This window comes from Myodes glareolus, chromosome 12 (assembly GCF_982192425.1).
Source record: "Myodes glareolus chromosome 12, mMyoGla1.1, whole genome shotgun sequence".
NCBI lineage: Eukaryota > Metazoa > Chordata > Mammalia > Rodentia > Cricetidae > Myodes > Myodes glareolus.
The window spans coordinates 38898964-38921621 of record NC_142037.1 but is presented as its reverse complement, the minus strand read 5'-3'; the positions used below and the strand labels follow the sequence as shown (position 1 = coordinate 38921621).

The 22658-nt window shown below is 41.2% G+C and overlaps 1 protein-coding gene across 1 annotated transcript in view; it reads right to left on the bottom strand.

The window, feature by feature from the left end:
* The window catches only part of Sucla2 (succinate-CoA ligase ADP-forming subunit beta), a 38491-nt gene extending 17203 nt beyond the window's left edge, over positions 1–21288 (bottom strand). The window contains exons 1-6 of the mRNA XM_048421914.3: positions 21137–21288; positions 14539–14719; positions 12306–12405; positions 12014–12176; positions 6714–6842; positions 4384–4522 (exon numbers count right to left, since the gene is read on the bottom strand). Of these exons, the coding sequence (XP_048277871.1) occupies positions 4384–4522; positions 6714–6842; positions 12014–12176; positions 12306–12405; positions 14539–14719; positions 21137–21226 (802 nt within the window). The 5' untranslated portion in view covers positions 21227–21288. The remainder of the gene's footprint in view (positions 1–4383; positions 4523–6713; positions 6843–12013; positions 12177–12305; positions 12406–14538; positions 14720–21136) is intronic.
* Positions 21289–22658: the final 1370 nt, after the last annotated feature.

Genomic DNA, 22658 nt, shown 5'->3' with positions numbered 1-22658 from the left:
TTTGGATTAGGAAAGCAGGGGAATTCTTGAAGGGCGTTTAATATGCCATACTACTAGTCTGGACATGGGAGACTGGTGCTGAGGATAATTTGAACTGTGCAGGCCTGGCTCACATGGTTTCAGAGCAGAAGTTTAGTACGTGGCCTAAAGACTGTTTTTGTGATACTTTGCTTTTTGCCCTTGTCCAAAAAGTCTGCCTGAGGTGGAAGTGAAGAGCTTTTTGAATTAAAATGGAAAAGGAAATCTCCAAACACCCTAGTACAGACTCTGTTTTGTGGTTACCAATGTTCCCTCTTATGAACATTATATAACACTTTATAATGAAAAGGAGCAAGCTGAGCAAGTAAATACAAAATGTACAGAATGAGGTGAAAAGGGGCACCAGAAGGTAGAATGAAGCTAAGTCCTATGTTAAGGGAATAAACAGATTAAAGAAGAGCTGGATGTTAAATGAAATAAAGGGAGTGGTGACCTCAGGGTAAGACTCCCATCAGCTAAGTTTGTAACCTGTGAAAAGGAACTAAAAGGAAAGCTCAGAGCCAGGTATGGTGGTGCATGCCTTTAATCCCAGCATTCAGAAGGCAGAGGCTGGCAGATGTTTAAATTCAAGGATAACCTGGTCTACAGAGCAAGTTCTAGGATAGACAAGTTTAGACAGTGAAGGAAACCATTGAAAACAGAAAGCAAATGAAATGTAATTGAATAAGGAGCCATGTTCCAGCACAAGTAAGAAACAGAACTTGGCAGCTTCAGCTACACAGTTCTGGCTATAGGGTCAGGGATAGAGAAAGGGATTATGGACTCTTCTCTATGTCTAACGAAAGTCAGAGGCAAGACATATGTCAGCAGAGTCCCTGCACAAGGCCCAAAGAGGTCACTGTGTGAAGCTGTGAAAGTGAAGTCTGGACTGCCTTGGAGATCCTAAAACGATGAAGATGCCAGAGCCACGGAAGACCTGCTGAGGAAAGCTGCTAACGGGGAGTGAGACCAGCCCAAGAGAAAGAAGCATGTTGAGGTCAACAAAGACAAAAGGAGTTGGAGATCCGAAGAGCACTTTGCCATCAGACATGGAGATGCAAGCTCTGGAGTTTGACAGCAGGGGGTTGGCCTTGCTTTGGTCCTCACTATGCTCCTTGGCCTCCACTTTGGAACAACAATGTATATACTGTGCCATCATATGTTGGAAGTATGTGATCTGCTTTTTTATTTTGATTTTACAGGGGATTACAATTAAAAGATTGCATGAATCTCAGAAAAAACTTTGAACTTTGAATTTTTTAACAGTTATTCAACATTTTTTATTAATATTTATAGAGCTATACATTTCTCTCTGCTCCCCTCCCTGCCTCTCGCTTCCCACTTCAACCCTCCCCCAAGGTCCCCATGCTCCCAATTTACTCAGGAGATCTTGTCTTTTTCTACTCTCTACTTCCCATGTAGATTATATCTATGTAAGTCTCTCTTAGTGTCCTCATTGTTGACTAAGTTCTCTGGGATGTGGTTTGTAGGCTGAACTTTGAATTTTTAATACAAGTTTTAGACTGTTGTAGACTATAAGAACTTTTGTAAAGTTGGGTCCAATGCATTTCTGCATTATGTTATGGCTATAATCTACTGAGGCCAGGGAGTGGAATGAGGTAGTTTAAATAAAAATGGCCTCCATAGACTCATGTGCTTGATTGGCCTGTAGAGAGAGGTGGTATTAGGAGGTGTGGTCTCATTGGAGGAAGTATGTTACTGGGAAGGCAGGCTTTGAGGTCTCATATGCTCAAGCTATGCCCAGGGTGAGACAGTCTTCTTCCCTACTGCCTGTGTATCAAGATATAGAACTCTCAGTTCCTCTCTAGCACCTGTCTGCCTGCATGCTCTCATGCTGCCTGCCATGATATAATGGACTAAACCTGTGAAACTGTCAAACAGCCCCAATTAATTGTTTTCCTTTTTAAGAGTTGCCATGGTCAAGGTGTCTGTTCACAGCAGTAGAAACCTTAACTAAAACAAAAACTAAAAGCTTAAATAAGTTTCCCTGAGGTGAGCAAAATTAAACAATAAAATTAAGAAAAACATACCAATCAAATGTCAAAGAAGTTAGCATCTTTAATAAACAAAAAGCCTGTATACTTGGAGATATCAGCAGGATACATTACTAAGTGAATAAGACAAGATGCAAAATGCATATAGCTTACAATGTTTAAGGAAATAATTAAGAACATATTTCCTAATGTTTTAAGTAAAAATGAATAGTAAACAAAAAAAGACAACCAAAAATGAGAACAGAAAAACAGGTGAGGGCAGAGAGGTTTTTAAGGTTGAGTAAACATACTTAATTACATTGTTTTAATTTTGAGTAATATGAAACTAATATGAAAATATCTAGATGTCACCAAAGTAGTAAGAAAAACTCAACAAATTTGTGTACTATAGCAAGCAAGTCACTAATGCACAGAAACTGTAACACTTGATATAATGGGGTTTCTACAGACGTGGTTAGGATAAGGATGGTGACATTAGATATTACCCTGGATTGCAGCAACCAAAAGCATCCTTACAAGAGAAAGCAAGGAGATGAGGGAGACATACATAGAAGAGAAAGAACCAACATGGCCACCAACGCAGAGACTGAAATGAAGCACCTACAGACCAAGGAGCACTAGCAGGAAGGGTGAACTTAAGGAAAAGGCACTTCACTACAGCCTCTGAAAACGTGCACCGCTGCTAACACTGGAATTTGTGTGAGAATGAGCTTGGGCTTCTAGCCTAGAACTACGAAGGGAAAGAACTAGTTCTAAGTCACTTCAAGGTATGAATTGTTTTATCAGACACAGAAAACTGACACTGGTGAGCAAAGAGCATCAACAGAAAACATGTTCAACAAACAAGGAAAACACACACACATTAGTAGAAATCAAAGAACTGATCAAATTAGACAAAACACCATTTCTTCATGGTCAGTTTGAAGATAAAGCGCAGGATGTTAACATGTCGCGACTCTGAGGATACATGAGAATGACGGGCTAGGAGGGACAGGAGACTGACTCTGAAGACATATAACAATGACAGGAAGGGACAGGAGAGAAGGCGTGAAGAGAAACCTGCCAGGGAAAAAGATCTCATAAAACCTTATTACTGAAAGAGCAAAACACACCTTAAAATACTATTTGACCCCCAAATCTTCTAAAATCTCTATGGAACATAATCACAGATGGAGTAAAGATATACCTAGAAAAGGGTCTTCTACGTAATTTTAAGGCTAAGATGTGCAAGGCACCAACAGAGCGCAGTGTGGCCAAGTAGGCCCTGCACAGACAGCTAGTCCTGGCCGCGGCACTTCTTCCTCTGGGCACACAACATCCCAAACACACACGTAAGTAAACTAAGAAAAGCCAACCTGAAAACAAGCACATCCAGTCAAGAGCACAACAGCATTCCACAACAGCAGCTTGTAGCTGCTGTAATTCAGCTGCAACAAGTCCAAGGGCTTGTTTTCAATGTTGACTGACCTCTCTCAAACAGCATAATCAGAACAGCAATACCAGATGTTTTACATGGGAATCCCTCACTCTTCAAAAATGTTTTATTACATTGTTTTACAAACTGTGCTTACTATTATAAGACAATTTATTCATTTTAATTATCATATAAATGACTAAATAAAATTGGTTTCTTTGATAAAGAACAGAAAAAAACACAGGTAAAAAAAAGTGAAAACAGGACTACAAATCCTTAAAGAGAGCTAAATGTCCAAAAAGCCTATAAACAAAACCAAAGAAATTTCAGCAGTAGAAGCAGTTAATACAAAATTAGGGTAGGGGAAAAAAAATAACTTACATTAAAAAAAAAAAAGAGACAAAAACTGGCTACATGGAGGGCACAGTGATTTAAATGATGTGCCAGTCACACATACGCTACAGAGAGCCCAGACAGACAAGTTACTTTTCTCTAGTGGCTCCAAATAACGAAACGACTCATGCCTGAGCATGTTCTCTCACACAGAAGATCCAAGCATGCAGGCCCGGATCACAACTAACTCTTGCCACAGCCCTCATTACTCCAGCCTGGCACTGCCCCCCAGGACCCTCTGCCCAGGTGGAAATGCTCCACTTCCGTCCCTTCTGATACAATGACCCCGGGATGTGACTGACATGACTACTCACCTGGACTTTCAAATTATATCATTTTCATTAATTTAACTAGACACCTGTGACTGTGACTGACTGGTGGTCACCATATGAGACAGTACAACTCAATTTGTATTTAGTGGGTTTTTTTCAAATCTGCTTACATCAATTCATGAGAACACAAACAGCTACACAGGAACGAGTCCTGCTTGCTTAGTGGCAGCAACAACAGAGGACACACGGCACCTGACAGAAGATACGCTACCCTCTCCGTCGGCGTCCTCCACCATGGGGTTTATTTCTACCATAGTCGCATCATACTTCAGGAAAAGGTTATAAAGCTTGACCATGTTTTCTGCTGCAGAATCCAGAATGTAAGCCGGAAATCCCATCTTCTGCGCAAGCTGAAAGTAATTTGTCGTTTTTTAGTAGCAGTCTGCACATGTCCAATCAGCATTAAAATACTGCAAACAAAAACTTTATCATTTCAAAAGATGAGCCTGAGTTGTAGTTAACACTCACTAAAGAGCTGTCACTAAGGGTTTAAACAACAAAACTTGTTGTTTCAAAATCCTCACAGGGTATGTTCTACGCCCATTTTACAAATCAGAAAATGACTCAGAGGTCAAGTGCTGGCCATTATCCTGGATTACAGTCCCAGCATTCATTCCACAGCTTCCCAACTGCCCAAATCCCAGTCACCTTAAACTGGAATACAGTCTTACGTGCTCACTTTAGCAGCACATACACTAAAAATTAGAACGATACAGAGAAGAAAAAGAGACTTACATTTTGTTAAAACTACATCTAAAAAGTGGGCTGATAATCTCAATGGTCCAAACACTGATCAAAGTTATGAAAGCACCCTACTTCCCCTTTAAGGTAACACCAAGGCACGTCTATGGGGCCAATAGGACAGACACAGTTAAAGGATACAAGCTCATCCATTCAAAACTCAACTCTGGCATGCCCTGGAGATTAGGTATCTATAAGGGCTATAGAATTGAGCAGAAGCCTGCATCAGAGACTAGATATCTAGGAGCATTTTAAACAACAAACATCGAAGTCACAAGCCATCAGTCCTCGTTCACAGTTTCTATGATGAAGAGAGTATCCATCTCTTTTGCTGGGTTGCTGCCAGGAACAGCACCTAGGACCTCCTACATGCATGCCAAGTGCTCTACCACCAAGCTATTTTCTCAGCTAGAACAATTATCAGTTTCAAAGTTCCATGACAAATTTTGTCCTGATACACAGGACAGTAGTCTGCTCAGAAACACTACAGAGAATTCTTCTCTCTGTTTCAACTTTCAAAGGGTGCAACATGTTCTTGATTTTCAGTAACAGAAGAACCTTAAATATTTTGAGGGCAAATATGATTCATGTAGAGTCAAATAATAAAAATAAAGTAGCAAAAAATAAAGTAGCCAACAAAAACAAAAAAATGTCATTTGGTGAAGAGATTTTTTTAAATTAAAAATAATACTATATAAGCACCATTTCACCATACAGATTTTCATTAGTTTTATATATTATTAAATATCTGAGAAGTGCAAACTGGTTCTCATTACTCCAATATGCCATACACTGCCAAGCACTGAGAGGTGCGCCATTCCTGCTGTTTTCAAAATGCTTCGTCTTAGCTCTTACAAATATCTGCTTCCTCATCTGCACTTCATTCTCTAATCATCCCCCTCACATAACTCCTAATGAATCAAGTCTGCCTTTTGCATATTTATGCCACTCACCGGTTTAAGTCATGGTCTCACTAGAGAAAGCCCTTCTGTCCTGTGAGCCTTGTGCCAGTCAAATCCTGCTGTTGCTAGACTTCAATTTTAACAATGTTTTATTCACAGCAACTGATGAGCCTTGTGTTTATATCCACAGCAAACTATTTAACTTACTTTTATACATAAACCAAATAATCTAATTTAACAACATCATTAAAATATCAAGCAATCCTCAAAGACACCGCATTTTGTTTGTTTGGAAGGATGTATAGAGACTAAGTGGAGGGGAGGAAAGAACAGAAAACAGAGGAAGAGTAAACTAATGTGACTGTGTGCTTTAAGACAGCCTCTCTACCACTGTTCACAATTTACATGGAAAAAAATGGGGACAGGGAACATTTAAAATGACTCACACTATGAAAACAATGGTCGATAATCACCCGATTCTTCAACAAATAAACTGAAATTAAAAAGTGAGGAAAAGGAAACCTATACATAAGAAAAAAAAGTGCTGTGTGACAAATTAATAAGTCACAGTGAAGGGCCTTTTATGATCTCGACTTCTCTAAGGAGCAATAATGAGATCAGAACTGACAATGACTGGGTATGTGAAAACATTAAGGAATTATTGCTAGTGTTACTAGATACAGCAATGGCACACTGGCCCATTTAAAAGCAGTCCTGTTTTTTAAAGAAAAACAAAAATATTTATGACACCTACAAAGAAAAATACTGTAGGCACTTTCAAAAACTGTAATTTCAAAATAAAAACCGCTTTGTTTAGTGTTTTACAAAATTAACTATATTTTCTTAAGTATTATAATTATCTCACTAAAAACTAAAGATATTTCAGAACACAACATACTGCCAAAGCTTGTTCCTTTCTGATGCCTTCTACTATATCAACAGGTTCTTTAATAATGGCTTCAGGATTCTCAGCAGCCACATCTTCAATGTTAACGCCACCTTGTGCACTTCCTATCAATACAGGGCCCTATAAGAGAGGAAGAAGACAAAGTATCAAATTTTACTGTAGACACAATACAATTTTAAAATTAACCTATGCACTATCAGATTTCTATCTACTGTTCCCACATCATATTTAAATTTTCTTTACAATGTAGCATATCTCCAACAAGTGACCACTATAAATGTTTAACTGAAAGAAATGTAAAAGAAGCAGAGAAAGAAAACAAAATTGATACCTTGCCTATAAGAGAAAAAGATTAAAAAACACACTTTTATCAAATATATATAATCAAATATATGAAATATAACATGCATTTTTCACACATAAAACTGAAAGGGCATTAAAGTACTGCTTAAGTGAAAACAAGAAAGCATCTAAAGAAAAATTTGCAGGTTTTCTGAGCTCTTAGTCCTCCTACAAGTAAAGAAAAAGAAAACAAACCACCTTGCAATAACAGCCAGCCCTGGCTATTGCTACAAAAAGCATGAAGAAAATAAGGTGTAAGCACAAATGATTACATCAGCAGGGGCTGTCAGGAGAAAAGTGTACAAGGCCTTTTTAAGCTGCCAGATTTGTCTTTGGTCAGGAGAATGAAGAAAAAGCTATCTTGGAAGTTCACCATCTTTATTCCTAGACACGGCTCCTCTCCCTATCTGTCTATCAGGGAATCTGGCTATCTCCTAGTCATTCATTGCCCACTCTCAGAGGTCACCTTAAATGTTATTAGGGGTTATGAGGTGCATATTGCCTGTGGTGGTTTGAAAGAAAATGGCTCCCAACAGGAGTGGTACTACTGAGATGTGTGGCCTTGTTGGAGTAGGCATGGTCTCGTTGGAGGAAGTATGTCACTGTGGAGGTGGGCTCTGAGGTCTCACATATGCTCACAGACCACTTCCTATTGTAAGATGTAAGAAGTCTCAGCTCCTCTAGCACCGTGACTGCTTGCATGCTGCCTTGCTTTCCACCATGAAGAAAATGAACCAAACCTCTGAACTGTAAGCAAGCCACCACAATTAAATGTTTTCCTTTATAAGAGTTGCCATGGTCATGGTGTCTCTTCACAGCAATAGAAACCCTAGTAAAACACTGTTCTTAACTGCTTCCAGATGACAGGGAGGGGTAGCAGTCAGAGAACCTCAGAAGAGGACTGATTTAAGCAGCCATCATAAAACTTAATCAATGGTAACATCCTAGAACATATGACAGCCATTTGGTGATAATACGACATGAATTTAAAAATAATTAACAAAACTAAGAATTAGCCAGCTAAAAAAGATCAACATTAATAAACTCTCAAATAGAGCAAGATTCAAATAACAAAGAAATCAGTAAAAGTAAGAGAGGAAAAGAAGGAAAGAAGGAAGGGAGGGAGGGAAGGGAAAGAAGAAGGAAGAGGAAAGAAGGAAGAAAAAGAAAGATAAAAAGGGGAAGCAGGCAGGGGTGGTGCATATCTTTCATCCTAGTACTCAGGAGGCAGAAGGAGGCAGATCTGAGAGTGTGAGGCCAGCCTGGTCTACAAAGTGAGTTCCAGAGCTGTCAAGGCTACAAAAAAAAAAAAAACTGTCTCAGGAGGGAAGGAGGGAGGGAAGGAGAGAAGGAGGGAGGGAAGGAGAGAAGGAGGGAGGGAAGAAGAGAAGGAGGGAGGGAGGGAAGGAAGGAGGGAGGGAGGAAGGGAGGGAGGGAAGGAGGGAAGGAAGGAGGGAGGGAAGGAGGGAGGGAGGGAGGGAGGGAAGGAAGGAGGGAAGGAGGGAAGGAAGGAGGGAGGGAAGGAGGGAGGGAGGGAAGGAGGGAGGGAAGGAGGGAGGGAAGGAGGGAGGGAAGGAGGGAGGGAGGGAAGGAGGGAGGGAAGGAGGGAGGGAGGGAAGGAGGGAGGGAAGGAGGGAGGGAGGGGAGGGAAGGAAGGAGGGAGGGAAGGAGGGAGGGAAGGAGGGAGGGAGGGAAGGAAGGAGGGAAGGAGGGAGGGAAGGAGGGAGGGAAGGAAGGAGGGAAGGAGGGAAGGAAGGAGGGAGGGAGGGAAGGAGGGAGGAAAGGAAGGAGGGAGGGAGGGAGGGAAGGAGGGAGGGAGGAGGTCAGCGTGATGGCTCAGCAGGCGATGGCCCCGGAATACTCCAGGTTCCACAGGCAGAAGAAGGAGGAGAGAACTGAATCCTCTAAGTTCCTGACTTTAACCCATATACTACGACACAGATGAGTGCGGGCAATCATTTGCACATACACACAAAATAAAATAATAATATAAAAAGAAAAAGGAATTAGAATTGTCTTCCAATTTAAAAATAGATACCTATGAAATAATATATAAAAGTAGGTGAAAAGCCTTTATTCAAACTTAGTCTATGATATCTTTCACAGGTTAATAAAGATTTGTTCATTCTCTACAGGCATTTGAAAAGTATTTCAAAACGAGCTTTAGTTTTAATTTTTAGGGTTTTTTTTTTGGTTTTTTGTTTGTCTGGTTTGGTTTTTCAAGACAGGGTTTCTCTGTGGCTTTGGTGCCTGTACTGAAACTAGCTCTTGTAGACTACACTGGCCTCAAACACAGAGATCCTCCTGCCTCTGCCTCCGAGTGCTGGGATTAAAGGCGTGTGCCAAAACTGGCTAGTTTTAATTTTTAAATCCGTCATAATATTTCAAAACAATTTAGTTTCTAGGAAATAGATAGCTATAAGTTCAAATATATTTACACTAATAATGTTATTTTCACGGTCTTTATTTTCTTTTGTCTTTCAAAAATTCTTCCCTTAAAATAAGTTTGAATTTAAAGGAAATAGTAGCCATTCACTATAGTAAAGATCTATTTAAGAAAAATTTTATGGAATTGTTTTAGTACTTTTTACAAAAGCCAAAATCTGACAGCCAAAATCTGACATGAACCACTTGTTTAACAGATTATCAAGTTTACTAGAAAAGTAGCAAAGTCCATTCGATTTTTCTCAGGACAAAGGTAATGAAAAGACAGTAGGCAAATGTCAGTAACTCACTTAACAAAGCATTAGAGTGGTCACTCCATGTCTGTTGTTCCGGCACACCAACCCACAGACCAGAGGAATCTCCAACTAAAGTATAGAAGAGAGAGGCGCGCTGGCTGGCCTGGTACTCCCTAGGAAGCCCAAGTAATCTCAAATTCAAAGAGTCTTCTGCTTCCTGCATCAATTTCCTCAGTTCTGGGATTATAAGCAGGCATAACTATACCTAGCCATGTGAACAACTGTAATTCAATCAATAAATACCCTTTGCTTTCTAGCTGTAATTGTTGACTGACATTTAAGATGGTTGGTTCTAAAACCTGGGACCTATTCATGCTATTTGAGTGCTGAGTCACGTCCCCAGCTGCTGCCTGATTTGTTTGGTTAACCAAAACCTATGCATGGGATTTCTCCAAAGTTGATCATACTCTAGAAAGCACAACCAATTCTGCATCAATCTAAGATGATAGTATCAAAGAGCTTTATAATTTGCCATCCTGGGATGTAGAGAAAAGCTCTGTCTCCAACAAAATGAGCATTGTGCTTTTGGCCAAACGACTTCCCTATTACAGTATTCTGTCTGAATTAATACACATACTTTTACAATTGAAATAAAAGCATGTTTCCATTAATAAGACCCAAATACTTCTCTGAATATTCAAGTTCTTAAAATGAACTCAAATTTGAGCCTTCTCTCAAATGCTCTATCTTTAATAACATATTCAGTTTCCTTAACAATAAAACATTCAATTTGCTGCATTCCCTATACTCAAGGTAAGCTATTCTGGCCAGAAGTTGTAATCCTAGCACCCAGGAGGCTAAGGCAAAAGAATTCCTACTACAAGTCTGAGGCCAGTATGGGTTTCAGAGTAAGACTGTCTCAAAACAAACCTTTAAAAAAAGAAAGAAATCTGGGCACAACACAGTACCCCATAATCCTCTGCAGGTAGCAACAGGTGGGTCCTGGGAGCTTGCTGATCTCCATACAGCCCCATGGCGCATACCTATGCATGCCTGTACACACGCACACATGAACATACACATGCACACTCACTAGCAAAACAAAACCTAAAGTCTCCCTCGGTTTGTTCAGGTATTTACTAACACGACAATAGGTACTAATGTATACCAAGTAGGAAAAGAATGTGTAAAGAAAGGAAGTGATAAAACACAACTTCTGCAAACCTGTGTGATGAGATTAGTGTCTTGCAATTTCTGAAATAACTTACAAAATTAAATTATACCACCCAGAGCAATCTTTTCCTTCACTGAAAAATGAAAGAATGCTTTTTAAAATCACATTAAGTGGATTCTTGCTACCACCTAGTGTTATACCTCAAGAAATACCACTTATAAAAATTAAAAACTTCAAGATGCTTGTATTAACTAAACGTTACTAGTTAACACACCAAGTAGTCAATAAAAGCTTACTGAGCTCAGAAGGCCAGTTACAGTACAGGATATCCATCACGCATCTTGTCTGGGAAAGGGTGTGACTCAAGTTGATGCCTCCTATGTTCAATGTTTGAACGTTAGGGTCCACAGAGGGCAGCAGTACTAATGTCCCTTAAATTGCTATGTTCCTTCAAAACTCTATCACTCACTATTTAATATACCCCTCAACTCATACCAAATAACCCAGTTAAACAAAAAAATCTAACGAAGAAGAAAACAGAATATACCCAGAAGTGGAAAAAGAACACGATGACGAGAGATAAATGTTTTTTGTTTATTCTGACTTTCGTTTTGATAAGACTATTTTGCCACACAAGAAACTAATGTTCTCAGTTCATTAACTCAATTATGATCTCCAGAGAGTTAAGCTATTATTAATGAACATTAACAACTTGAAAACCCAAAATATTAAGTATTACAGTAGGGTCTTTCCAATAGTTTTTTTTTTTTTTTTGGTTTTTCAAGATAGGGTTTCTCTGTGGCTTTGGAACCTATCCAGGAACTAGCTCTTGTAGACCAGGCTGGCCTAGAACTCACAGAAATCTGACTGCCTCTGCTTCCCAAGTGTTGAGATTAAAGGCGTGCGCCACCACTAGCCAGCTCAGTTTTTAAAAAATTATATTACATGTCAAATTTTACCATACTGTTTTTCAAAAATGACAAATTCTCTGTGTGAGTTATGGATAATACTTCTTATTCCTCATATACATAATGGTCAACTTCTGAAACTGAAAGTCATAAATAAATCCTCGTGTCTTGTCTACAAGTACTCACTTGAAATGAGCGCTCCATTGTTATTGCAAAGTAATATTCTCTCCTTGGATATTTCCGCTCACAGATCAAAACTTGATTGCATATTCTGCCCTTCGCTCCCGTCTGCTTGGTGATCAAATTTTTCCCAATCATTTGGGAGGAAACAGCTTTTGCTTCTTCTGGACTATAATAAGAAAAAAAATTCAAATCCTTCTGTTTTCCATGTGAAAAAAACCTGTACACAAGTAAAGCTCAGTGTTTTCTCAATGCGGTGATTTAAATAAAGACTTTTCTTTTAAAAACTGTGACTTACGAGAAGACTATTTTCACTCCTCCTTTGAGGCCACTTGTAAACGTTCCTTTTCCTCTGCCGCCAGCTAAAACCTGTGCCTTTATCACAACATCCTTTGACCCTAGAAGAAAATTTAAAGCACAACATTGAGACTAAAACATTTTCTTAAAACTTCTCATGACTGGAGAGCCTAGACAGTGCCCTTCCACTGGCCTCAAGGCAGAGCTCCCAAGGCTGAGAGATGACCTGGTGATTTTGCAGAAGACCCACATCAGAGCATCACAACCACCTGTAACTCCAGTTCCAGGGAAACCCCACGCCGTCTTCTGGGCCCTGTGGGCAACTGTATACATGTGGTACATATGTACTCACAAAGGCACAAACACTACACACAAAAAAATTTTTTTTAAAAAGTAACATATTTTTAAAAAGTCAGAGATCCCACCTGCCCTTCTCAGGGCTAAATCCTAATCCATAAAAGTTGTCACAAATATAAAAGTATCAAAATAATTGTCTTGTTTTTTTAAAAAAAAAAAGTTTTTCAATTATTGTTTCAGGAAAAAACTCAACTAAGTGAAGAAAGTAATAATTTGAAAATAGGTACAGTTTTACTGACTTTATTAATAAATAAATCAGGGCCTGCTAACATTGACCATACACAAATTCAAACCCCAGTGCATTTCACTAAAATTAGTGTTCCACAAAACTTTTATTGAATAATCTGAAAAAATTGATTATAACAATAAAAACTATAAAGTCATACTCTCGAGTCAAGAAAACAGTAGCCATCTCACTGAAAACAATTTATATAGTAATTTTCTCATTTTTAAAGAACATTCTAGCTTTTAGAGCTAAAGTAAGTGTAAGTTTAAACACTTCTTAGTAGTCTAGGTTTAACACTTAGACTAGCTGCTCTGTAGTCTGTGTGAAAAGCTAATAAGCACAAAGTTCACCAAAACACATTTAAAGTCATAGTATCCACAAGCCCACCCAAGATGACTGCCTACTCACCTACATAAAAACTGCTCACACTTCAAACACAAAAAATGATGTACAGACACTACACTATTTCATTATGTTTTCATGCTAAACCATTTAAAATGTAAATTTAGGCTTATTTTCTAAAATCAAAGCTTGTTTAAGATACTTCTATAACAAATTAATGGAAGTTATTAAGGATTCTCTCAATAAAAGAATGCAATGGTAAATATGGGCAACTCCAGAACCTGTTTAACAAACTCTAATACGTACTGATTACCTAACTGATGTGGGATTCCCCTCTGTATGTTGTGAATATCTTTGGTTAATAAAGGAATTGCTTTGGGCCTCTAGCAGAGCTATGGTGGACAGAGCTAGGCAGGGAAAACTAAATGAAATGCTGGGAGAAAGGGGGCGGAGTCAGAGAGACGCCATGGAGTCACCACCGGGCACAGATAACTTTGCTGGTAGGCCACGACCTCATGGTGATGCACAGATTAATGAAGATGGGTTAAATTAAGATGTAAAAATTAGCCAATAAGAAGATTGAGCTAATGGGCCAAGCAGTGATTTAAATAATATGGTTTCTGTGTGATTATTTCAGGGCTGAGCAGCCAGGAACCAATAAGCAGCTTCCTCCTACACCTAACTATCAGGCATCCTTCTAAGCCTTTGGGATGGATCGGTGAGCAGGTAAGACACCGCTTGCTCCTAGGGAGCTTAGCCTAGCTCAGCTTCTTCATCCCTATTCATCTGTTTCCCACATGGGAAGCAAAGATGTCCATGCCCCCTCTCCACAACCACACATGAACAGCTAAGAATCCCCACCAAAATTTTTCTAAAACAAAACAAAAAACCCTCACCACGGCCACCATCCTTCAAGCTACAAAGGATAAAGACTCACTTTCCCCATAAATCTGTTCTAGCTAAAAAGAGGGTTTCAAACCACATCCTATCACCAATATAAGTGGTTCCTAAGTCACTACACTACAGCTTAAAATCATCGTATAATAACTGTAAATTTTCAACAATTGTAAAATACTACCTTCTTAAAAATTTTTTTAAAAAAAGGCCAAGTCAAATTTGGTGGCATGCACCTAATCCCAGCATTTTTTTAAGAGGTAAAGATAGGAGAATCTTAGTTCAGACATCCTTGGCAACATGAGAACCTACCTCCCAAAATAAACGTCAAAAGTTATCAAACCACAAGTAAAGCTTACATCTTATCCAAGTTTGTGATAAGATGACTAATGTTTGCTTGTTTGTTTTTAAATACCTAATTTTTTGGCGATTGCATAAGCTTCATCTGCCGACTTTGCCACGAAGCCTTTGGGAACAGAGATTCCAGCTTCCCGCAATAAATCCATACTCAGGTATTCATGCAGTGAGAGATTCCTTTGTTGCTGCTGCTGTATTTGGAGTCCATGCTTGTTAAACAATCCAGAACTTCCCAGACCCTGAGAAAAGAATGGAGGCATATTTAAGCATGACAGTGCTCTGGCAGTTGTTTTACAAGAAAGAAATAACAATGAACCGCCTCTTCACGCTTGGTTATAGAGTGCTACATTAAATCATTCAAACACAATAGAGTACCTGAATTGCAATGAAAAACTAAAAGCAGGCCTACCAGTTAAATATCAGGTGTTACCTTGTAACTTTTTACCTGCTTCCTCATTATCCACCCCTAGTCCTTACTTGATATCTGAGCTTCACCACCTATCTCACTAGCCTACAGGAAATGGCTAGCTAAATGATAAATTCAGAGGCTCTACAGTCAATCTCATCTTTTCCCACGTTGTTTTCTGTACCCTTCTCTGGGATTTTCACTACCTGGCATTAGATAACGTGAGAGCAGAATGACTTGGGGAACGTGCAACTACAAACCCCTCCCCTTTTCAATCCATGCTGAATGTTCATTCACTCTATTAAACATTTAAAGCACATGGGAACTATAAATAGAAGAGTGCAGTTATCCTTAAGGTAAAGTCTAGTGTATATCTGTGCACAAGGACAGTTAGTAAACAAACATACCAGCTGGCAGTAAGAATGAGAAAGAATGCTCATAGAGAGAAAACTACAACCTCCCTGTTTTCAGTTTAATCAGAATTATGACCAAAAAGGCCAAAGGGGTGGCTCAGAGAGGGTGTTTGCAGTACAAACCTCGTGAACTAAGTTTAGTCCTCAGATCCCTTGCAAAAGTGAGTGTCTCTCTCTCTCTCTCTCTCTCTCTCTCTCTCTCTCTCTCTCTCACACACACACACACACACACACACACACACACACACACATACACACACTTTTCTTATTAAACAGAATGTCAAAAAGAAATCTTTAACTTATATCTTCCTGCTGAACGAGAGAGAAATATGCAGCTAGCTTTGCAGCTTCCACACTCACCAGTTAGATCTCTAACATCTGTCAGTCCCAACACCTCACATCGGTCTAAGCCAAACCTAATAAAATGCTGAAAACCCTGCCTTTCCTAATTTTAAAACCCTCAGTTCCTACAATCCTTACGCTTTAGTCATACACCCCCATTACTAACGCATGAAATCAAACACACAAAAACATATTTTCCATCCAAAAAAAAAAAAACTAGTAACTTAAGACTTAAAGAGCTTTACATAAAGTTTGTTTCTTGAAATGAAAGAAATTTATTTTTGAACTACTGCATCAAAATTAAAACTGTTTCTTAAGATGGGATTCCTGGACTCCATTCTCTATAAAACCAGAATAGCTGAACTGGACTCAAAGAAATCAGAACTGGTAATAAATCACTTAGTTGATTCTTATAGACCCTAGTTTGAGCACCTCTAACCTAACAAGTCAATCACATATAATAGCAATTTATTGCTAATTCATCATCTAGTTAAAAGCGTGGCTAAGGTTGACAACATGGTTCAGAGGTAAAAGTGGCTTGCCATACAAGCCTAGTGACCCTGAGTTCAAGCCCCAAAACCAGTAAGGATGGAAGAAAATTAACTCCACAAAGTTGTCCTCTGAACTCCATGTGCACAAAGAGTTCACACACACACACACACACACACACACACACACGGGAAGGGATGAGGAAGAAGAAACGATAAGAGGAGGAGGAGGAGAAGGAGGAGGAGCTCTCTGTGAGCTGACAACCCAGATATCTATCATCTCAGTGGAGATTTCAAAGTTGTACACAAATATAAAAACCAATATAGCCATTGAATCAAACCATAGATTTTATTGCACATAAACTAGACCTCAAAAGAAGAAGGGAAAAACCTAGACAAACCTAGTGAAGGTAGTCACACTCATTTCTTTAATGTTTCTCTAGGAGACAGTGTGCCACTAATGCTGAAAACTTCAATGCTGAGGCTAGAGGGTTAGGAGCACATACTGTTGTTCTTTCAGAGGACCCAAGTTCTGCTCCCAGCACCCACACTGAATGGTTCACCGATGCATGTAACTACAGCTTTGGGGGATCAGATTCTATGGCCCACACACATGCAGATACCCATGCAAAGTCACACATACACATAATTAAAAACAAAGAAATCCTTAAAAAAAATCACTCACACACAAAAAAAGTTTCTAGCTGGGTGGTGGCACAAGCCTTTAATCCCAGCACTTGGGAGGCAGAGGCCAGTCTGGTCTACAAGAGCTAGTTCCAGGACAGCTAGGGCTGTTACACAGAGAAACCTTGTCTCAAAAAAACCAAAAAAAAAAAAAAAAAAAGTCACTCAGCAGTCTACATCACTAGATGGCACCTCCAGAACGAACGCATCAAAGAGAAATGCCACAGAAAAGGATGCCACTTTCTAAAACATAAACTCTAAAGGGTACTGCGGGACTGCAAATCACTCACTTTAACTCAGTGATGAAGTTCCTGCACACAGGAGTGCACTGTGGCTATCTGGGAAAAGGTCTTAGTCCTCTAGGACTGGGGTGTGTTTGTCTTGGTCTGGTTTATTTTGAGATGGCCCAGCTGGTCTAGAACTCCAGGAATTAAGTGATCCTAACATCTCAGTCCCCGGGTAGCTGGTACTGCACATACTAATGTTTATTCTTGTTTATTCTATTTATTGGTTTTGCTTTATTTTGGTTTTTAAGACAGGGTTCCTCTGTGTAGCCCTGGCTGTCCTGAAGCTCGCACTGTAGACCAGGCTGGCCTTGAACTCACAGGGATCTGCCTGCTTCTGCCTCCGAGTGCTGGGATTAGATGTGTGGGCCATCACACCTGGCTAAAAAAATTTATTCTTAAAGAATACGCACACACACATACATACACATTCTTAAATGTATACATTCTTAGAGAATATATGTGTGCGTATGTATGTATGTATAAGTATGTAGGAGTGAAGTGCCATGATACTTGCAACTCACTCTCAGGTAGTTGAGCAGAAAGAAACAGTGTGATTTTGTGTGTGTGTGTGTGTGTGTGTGTGTGTGTGTGTGTGTAATTTTTGAGATTATAATTTAATTACAGTATTTATTCCTTACCTTTCCTGTCCTCCCTCCAAACTCACCCATACACGCCTCTCTTCTCTCCTTCAGATTCATGGCTTTTTCACTAGTTGTTATTGCATGTATATATGTATTCACATATACATATATAGTCCTAAATATATCCCTATATGTATGTATGTTTTCAGGGATGACCGTTCAGCACTGAGCAACTAACTGATGTGCTCGCCCACGTCCAGCTTTCTCTTAGTTGCCTATAGTTCTTGGTGTAGGGTGGAGGCCTTGTGGGCTTTTCTTCATCCACTTTGGCCTGCCCATTGGTGTCATCCTTGTTCAACTCACATTTGGGCAGTCATGTTGGTGAGACCTCATGGGGATAGCCTCTGGTGTTACTAAAAGGCACAATCTCAGAGCAAACTCCCTGCTTCTGACTCTCTGGCTCTTACAATCTTTATGGCCCCTCTTCACCAATGTCCCCTGAGATTCAGGTATGAGAATGTTCTGTAGATGTATCCATTGGGACTGGACTCCACAACTCTGCATTTTGATTGGTTGTGGAATGTGGAGTTTCTGTAGTGGTCTCCATTTGTTGCCAAGAGAAATCTCCTTGATAAGGGGTGAAGACTACATTTATCTATGGGTATAAGGACAAATGTTCATAGACTGTTGTTAGGGACGATGCTGGTTTAATAAATTAGTGGTTGTTGATTCTCCTCTCAGTTGTTGATAACCATGACTTCAGTAGCACTGAGTGGTAGCTACATTTCTAGTACACAGCATGGTCTCCCTCTTATTGAGTAGTTCTTAAGTCCAACTAGAAAGTCGTTCATTACCATCAAGTTCTGTGAGCCGTGACTAAACCCTCAGAGTACCACGCTGTTGGTGTGGTTCACAGGCAACACAGCAGGGTAGAACTCTTGGTTGTCTCCCTCCTTTGGGAATATTTCAGGGTACCTTTTGGTACCATGAGAGCCAGTCTTCAGGGAGGGGGCCTTTGGAACAGTTCCAGATCAGGGATCTCTGGGCCAATTTCTGAAGCACATGGTGTCTTCAGGAACTGAGACTGACCTTCCACTTCTTTGAGGTAACCAAGGGCAACAACAGTAATAGGCCATATGTTTTGGGAGTTTCTTGGGCTAACAACAAAAGAGGGCTTCTCATATCTAGTACTTAGATTTTTGTTAGGTGATTTTTGGCTCACATGGAGCCAGGTGGTGGCAGCGTCAGTGGCAGCAGCAGAGGCACACGCCTTTAATCCCAGCACTCGGCAGGCAGAGGCAAAGGCCAACTGATCTCTGTGAGTTGAGGCCAGCATCATCTAGTGGAGTTTCAGGACAGCCAGGACTATACAGGGAAACTTGGGGCGGTGGGGTGGGGGTGGGGGTGAATGGGGGGAGGGAGATAGGGATGCTCAATTAGTTGAAAGCATTACAGTACCTACTGTACTACTGTTGGAACACTTTCACTAAGTTGAGTTTGATTTGGTTGGTTTTATTTGGAGGAGGTTGGTTTTTGAGACAGGGTTTCTCTTTGTAGCCCTGCCTATCCTCATTCTATAGACCAGCTGACCTGGAACTCAGCCATCCACCTGCCTCTGCCTCCCAGAAGCCTCGGATTAAAGTCATGTAACACCATGCCCAGCTCTTTAAAAGAGTTTTAACATCTAAATTGTGTCCTTGCAGCACCAACTGCTATAACTTCCGATTTCCTTAGTTTTAAACTCTATTAGCAATACAACCCCTGCACAATTCCAAGGACGGGGCAGCATCAGAAGTTACAGTTGGATAGGGGAAGGGGTTTAAGTGCTCTACTGCAGTGGCTGTGGGAAACACTAATGTACTTCTATTTTAAATCATCCGGAAAGGTGGCTATGTATGTTCTCATCACAAAGAAATGACAAATATTTCAGGAAACAAAATACTCATTACCCTGATTTGATCATAAGTATACATGAATTAAAGCATTATGTATCAAATAAAAAAAGGAAAATTAAGGAAAAAGAAAAATGACCAATTCCAAGACAAACCCACGAGTTCTTTTTAAAGAACTGAATTACTAAATTTAATGTGTGACTTTGAACAAGTTTCATCCTAAGAGAATGTGTCCACATAAAGAGCAAGATGTCAGACTCCTGGTAAACTCCAAAGATATATACCCTTAATGTTGGAGAGGCAGGAAAGAAACGTTAACAAAGACAGCACATTACACATCCCATAGGAAGAAGCAAAGGCATTTTTAACAGAGTTTCCAAACAAATAAACTATTACAATGAAACAAAAACCCTTCTGTTGATGAAACCCTTACTCTCTAAACTTGGCAGCATTACTTAAGGAAGTGCAGTGGAGGGCCTAAATCTTTTCAACTAAGACGTGCCTGAAGTGACCTCAGAACCTAACCCAAAACTCTGGAACTATCTTAGGAAGCTGATCTTGCTCTTGCAGTTTTAAGGTATCAACACTGAGGACCGATTTTTATAGGGCTTGTTGTTGTTTAAGTGGTTTGTTTTTGTTCTTTTGAGACAGGGTCTCCTGCAGCCTAGGCTGGCCTTGAACTCTCTAGGTAAAAAATGACGACCTTGAATGACCTGATCCTTCTGCCTCTACCTTGAGTGCTAGGATTCCAGGGATGCTGGGGCTGGAACCCAGGGCTTCCTATATGCTGGGCAGGCACTCTACCAAATGCACAACACCCCCAGACTCCGTTTTTCTGTCCTTAAGTTGTAGAGCGGACACAAGCACACAGTTTCAGAAAGGGACAGCTGTGGAATTAAACCTCAGCCATCATCTCGGCTGCTGTCTCTTAGGCCAAAGTACTTAAGATCGTCATCAATGGCAACGAGTCTTAATGACAACCCCAGGGCTGCTGACAAGCCTGACGACCTTAGGTCAACATCTGCCACACTCTAAATGTCAAGAAGCAAAGCAACAAACAGAAGTCGGTACTACCACTTCAGCCTGTCCAGAAACGAAGCGCTCCGAAAGAGTCCTTCCCTACTCTCCCGGCTCATCAGCTGGAAATCAAACTCGTTGATCGGGGCTGACCGATCACGGCTATTTGGGGAGGGTAGGTAGGCCGACTCGGCTGGAGCTCCGAAGCCCTTCCCACCGGACGACAGCCCGGGACGCGAAGGTACACTTGAAGGGCATCCCCCTTACCCAAAAGGAGCCCGGAAGCGTTCACCCACGGCCAGGACGGCCCCAGGCTGCTCTTAGCGAGCCCCGCCACGCTCCCGGAGCCGAGACGGGCAGCCAGGACGTCGGACCAGGCCTCCCGAGGACTCGGGTCGGAGCGGAGCTGCCCGAGCGCCGGCTAGCACTCCTGGCTCGCAGCCTCGTCGCTGCGCCCCACAAGGCACCCGGGACGTGCCAGCACCGCGGACAGCCCCGCCGCCGGGCCGCCGACCCCCCGAGGCTGAAGCGGGCTGGAGGACCTACCTGGGCGGCGGCCCGCAGCGTAGCCTGCGGCCGGTGACTCCTCAGGGCGGCCGCGGCCAACTGCCGGCCGTAGAACATGGACGCCGCCATTTCTGAGTCCGACCCGTCCCCTCGGCAGCGCGCAAGCGCACAGACGCCGCCGCCGCAGCCGCGCACCAGGTCCTCGACCCCTGAACAATCCAGGGGGCGGGGCCTCGGGTTAACCTTGTTGCTGCCGGACTGGCCTGGTTAGGCAAGCACAGAGCTGACTTTGACCCTCAGAACTTTCACCTAGGCCTCAAAGGGTGCCCCAGAAAACTTCCTAGAGAACTGCAGCGTTGCCATATCTTCCCTGAGCCCTAGTGACCTCAACTCAAAAACGGGGTTAATTCATGATGGTGAATGTAGGTTTGTTTTGAGTCTTTAGGATACTAAAGCTTAAATAAAACAGACAGCGCCCTGCTACTCGGAAGTTTGTCACTCACTAAAGCTGACTATACTCTGAAAACATTAGCAAAATATCTTTGAAAGGGGTGGCTTAGTGGTTAAGTTGGTACTGCTGTTGCAGAGGACCTAAGCTCAATTCCCAGCACCCACGTCAGGAAGCTCATTACTGTCTATGAGTTCTAAAACCCTCTTCTGGCCTCCCTAGGCATCTACGCCCATGTGCACATACATACAGCATCACACACACACACACAATTAAGAGAAAATACTACCACTTTTGAACTGGAAAACATATTAAGTGAGGTAATCCAGGACCCGGAAAGACATATTACATGTTCTCTCTCATTTAAAGATCCTATCTTTAAATTGTTATAAGTATTCGTTTGTGAGCAAAGGTTAGAGTCCAGGAAAGTACAGAGGAGCCCGCGGGAGAGGAGAAACTAATATTCCTGGGGCGGGTGTGTGGTAACCAATAGGACATGGGTGAGAAAAGATGGGGAGGTAAAGGAGAGGAGGGAGGGGATCAATCAAAACCACATATAAAAATGTCATAAGGAAACCTGTTAGCTTTATGCCAATTTAAAAAAAATATACCCACCCCAACAAATGCCTGGTGACGTTTACCCACAATCCTAGCACACTGGAAGCTGTGGTAGGATGTCAGCGAGACCCTGTCTTAGAGAAAGAGGGAGCGAGAGAGAGAGAGAGAGAGAGAGAGAGAGAGAGAGAGAGAGAGACAGAGAGAAGGTGGGGAAATACCCCACTATAAATGAGACCCATCAGCATCCTGTCAAGGAGGGGGTAAGAACCTCATAAGGTCCCACCCCTCCCTGAGGATTAATTGACAGTCAATGGTTGATGGTGGAGAGGCAGTTTCTTCAGTGGAGTAGCCGACACTCCTGTAAGCAAGCCTACCGAAATTCATTCAGTCCTCAGAGAAAAGACATCAGAGTGAATTGAGGTTAATTGGGAGAGGAAAGGGGATCTGCAGAATTGAGAAGGAAACAAAAGAAGACAACGGTTGAATATGACCAAAATATATCCTATATTGGGACTAGAGAGATGGCTCAGCAGTTACGAGCATTCAGATGTGATT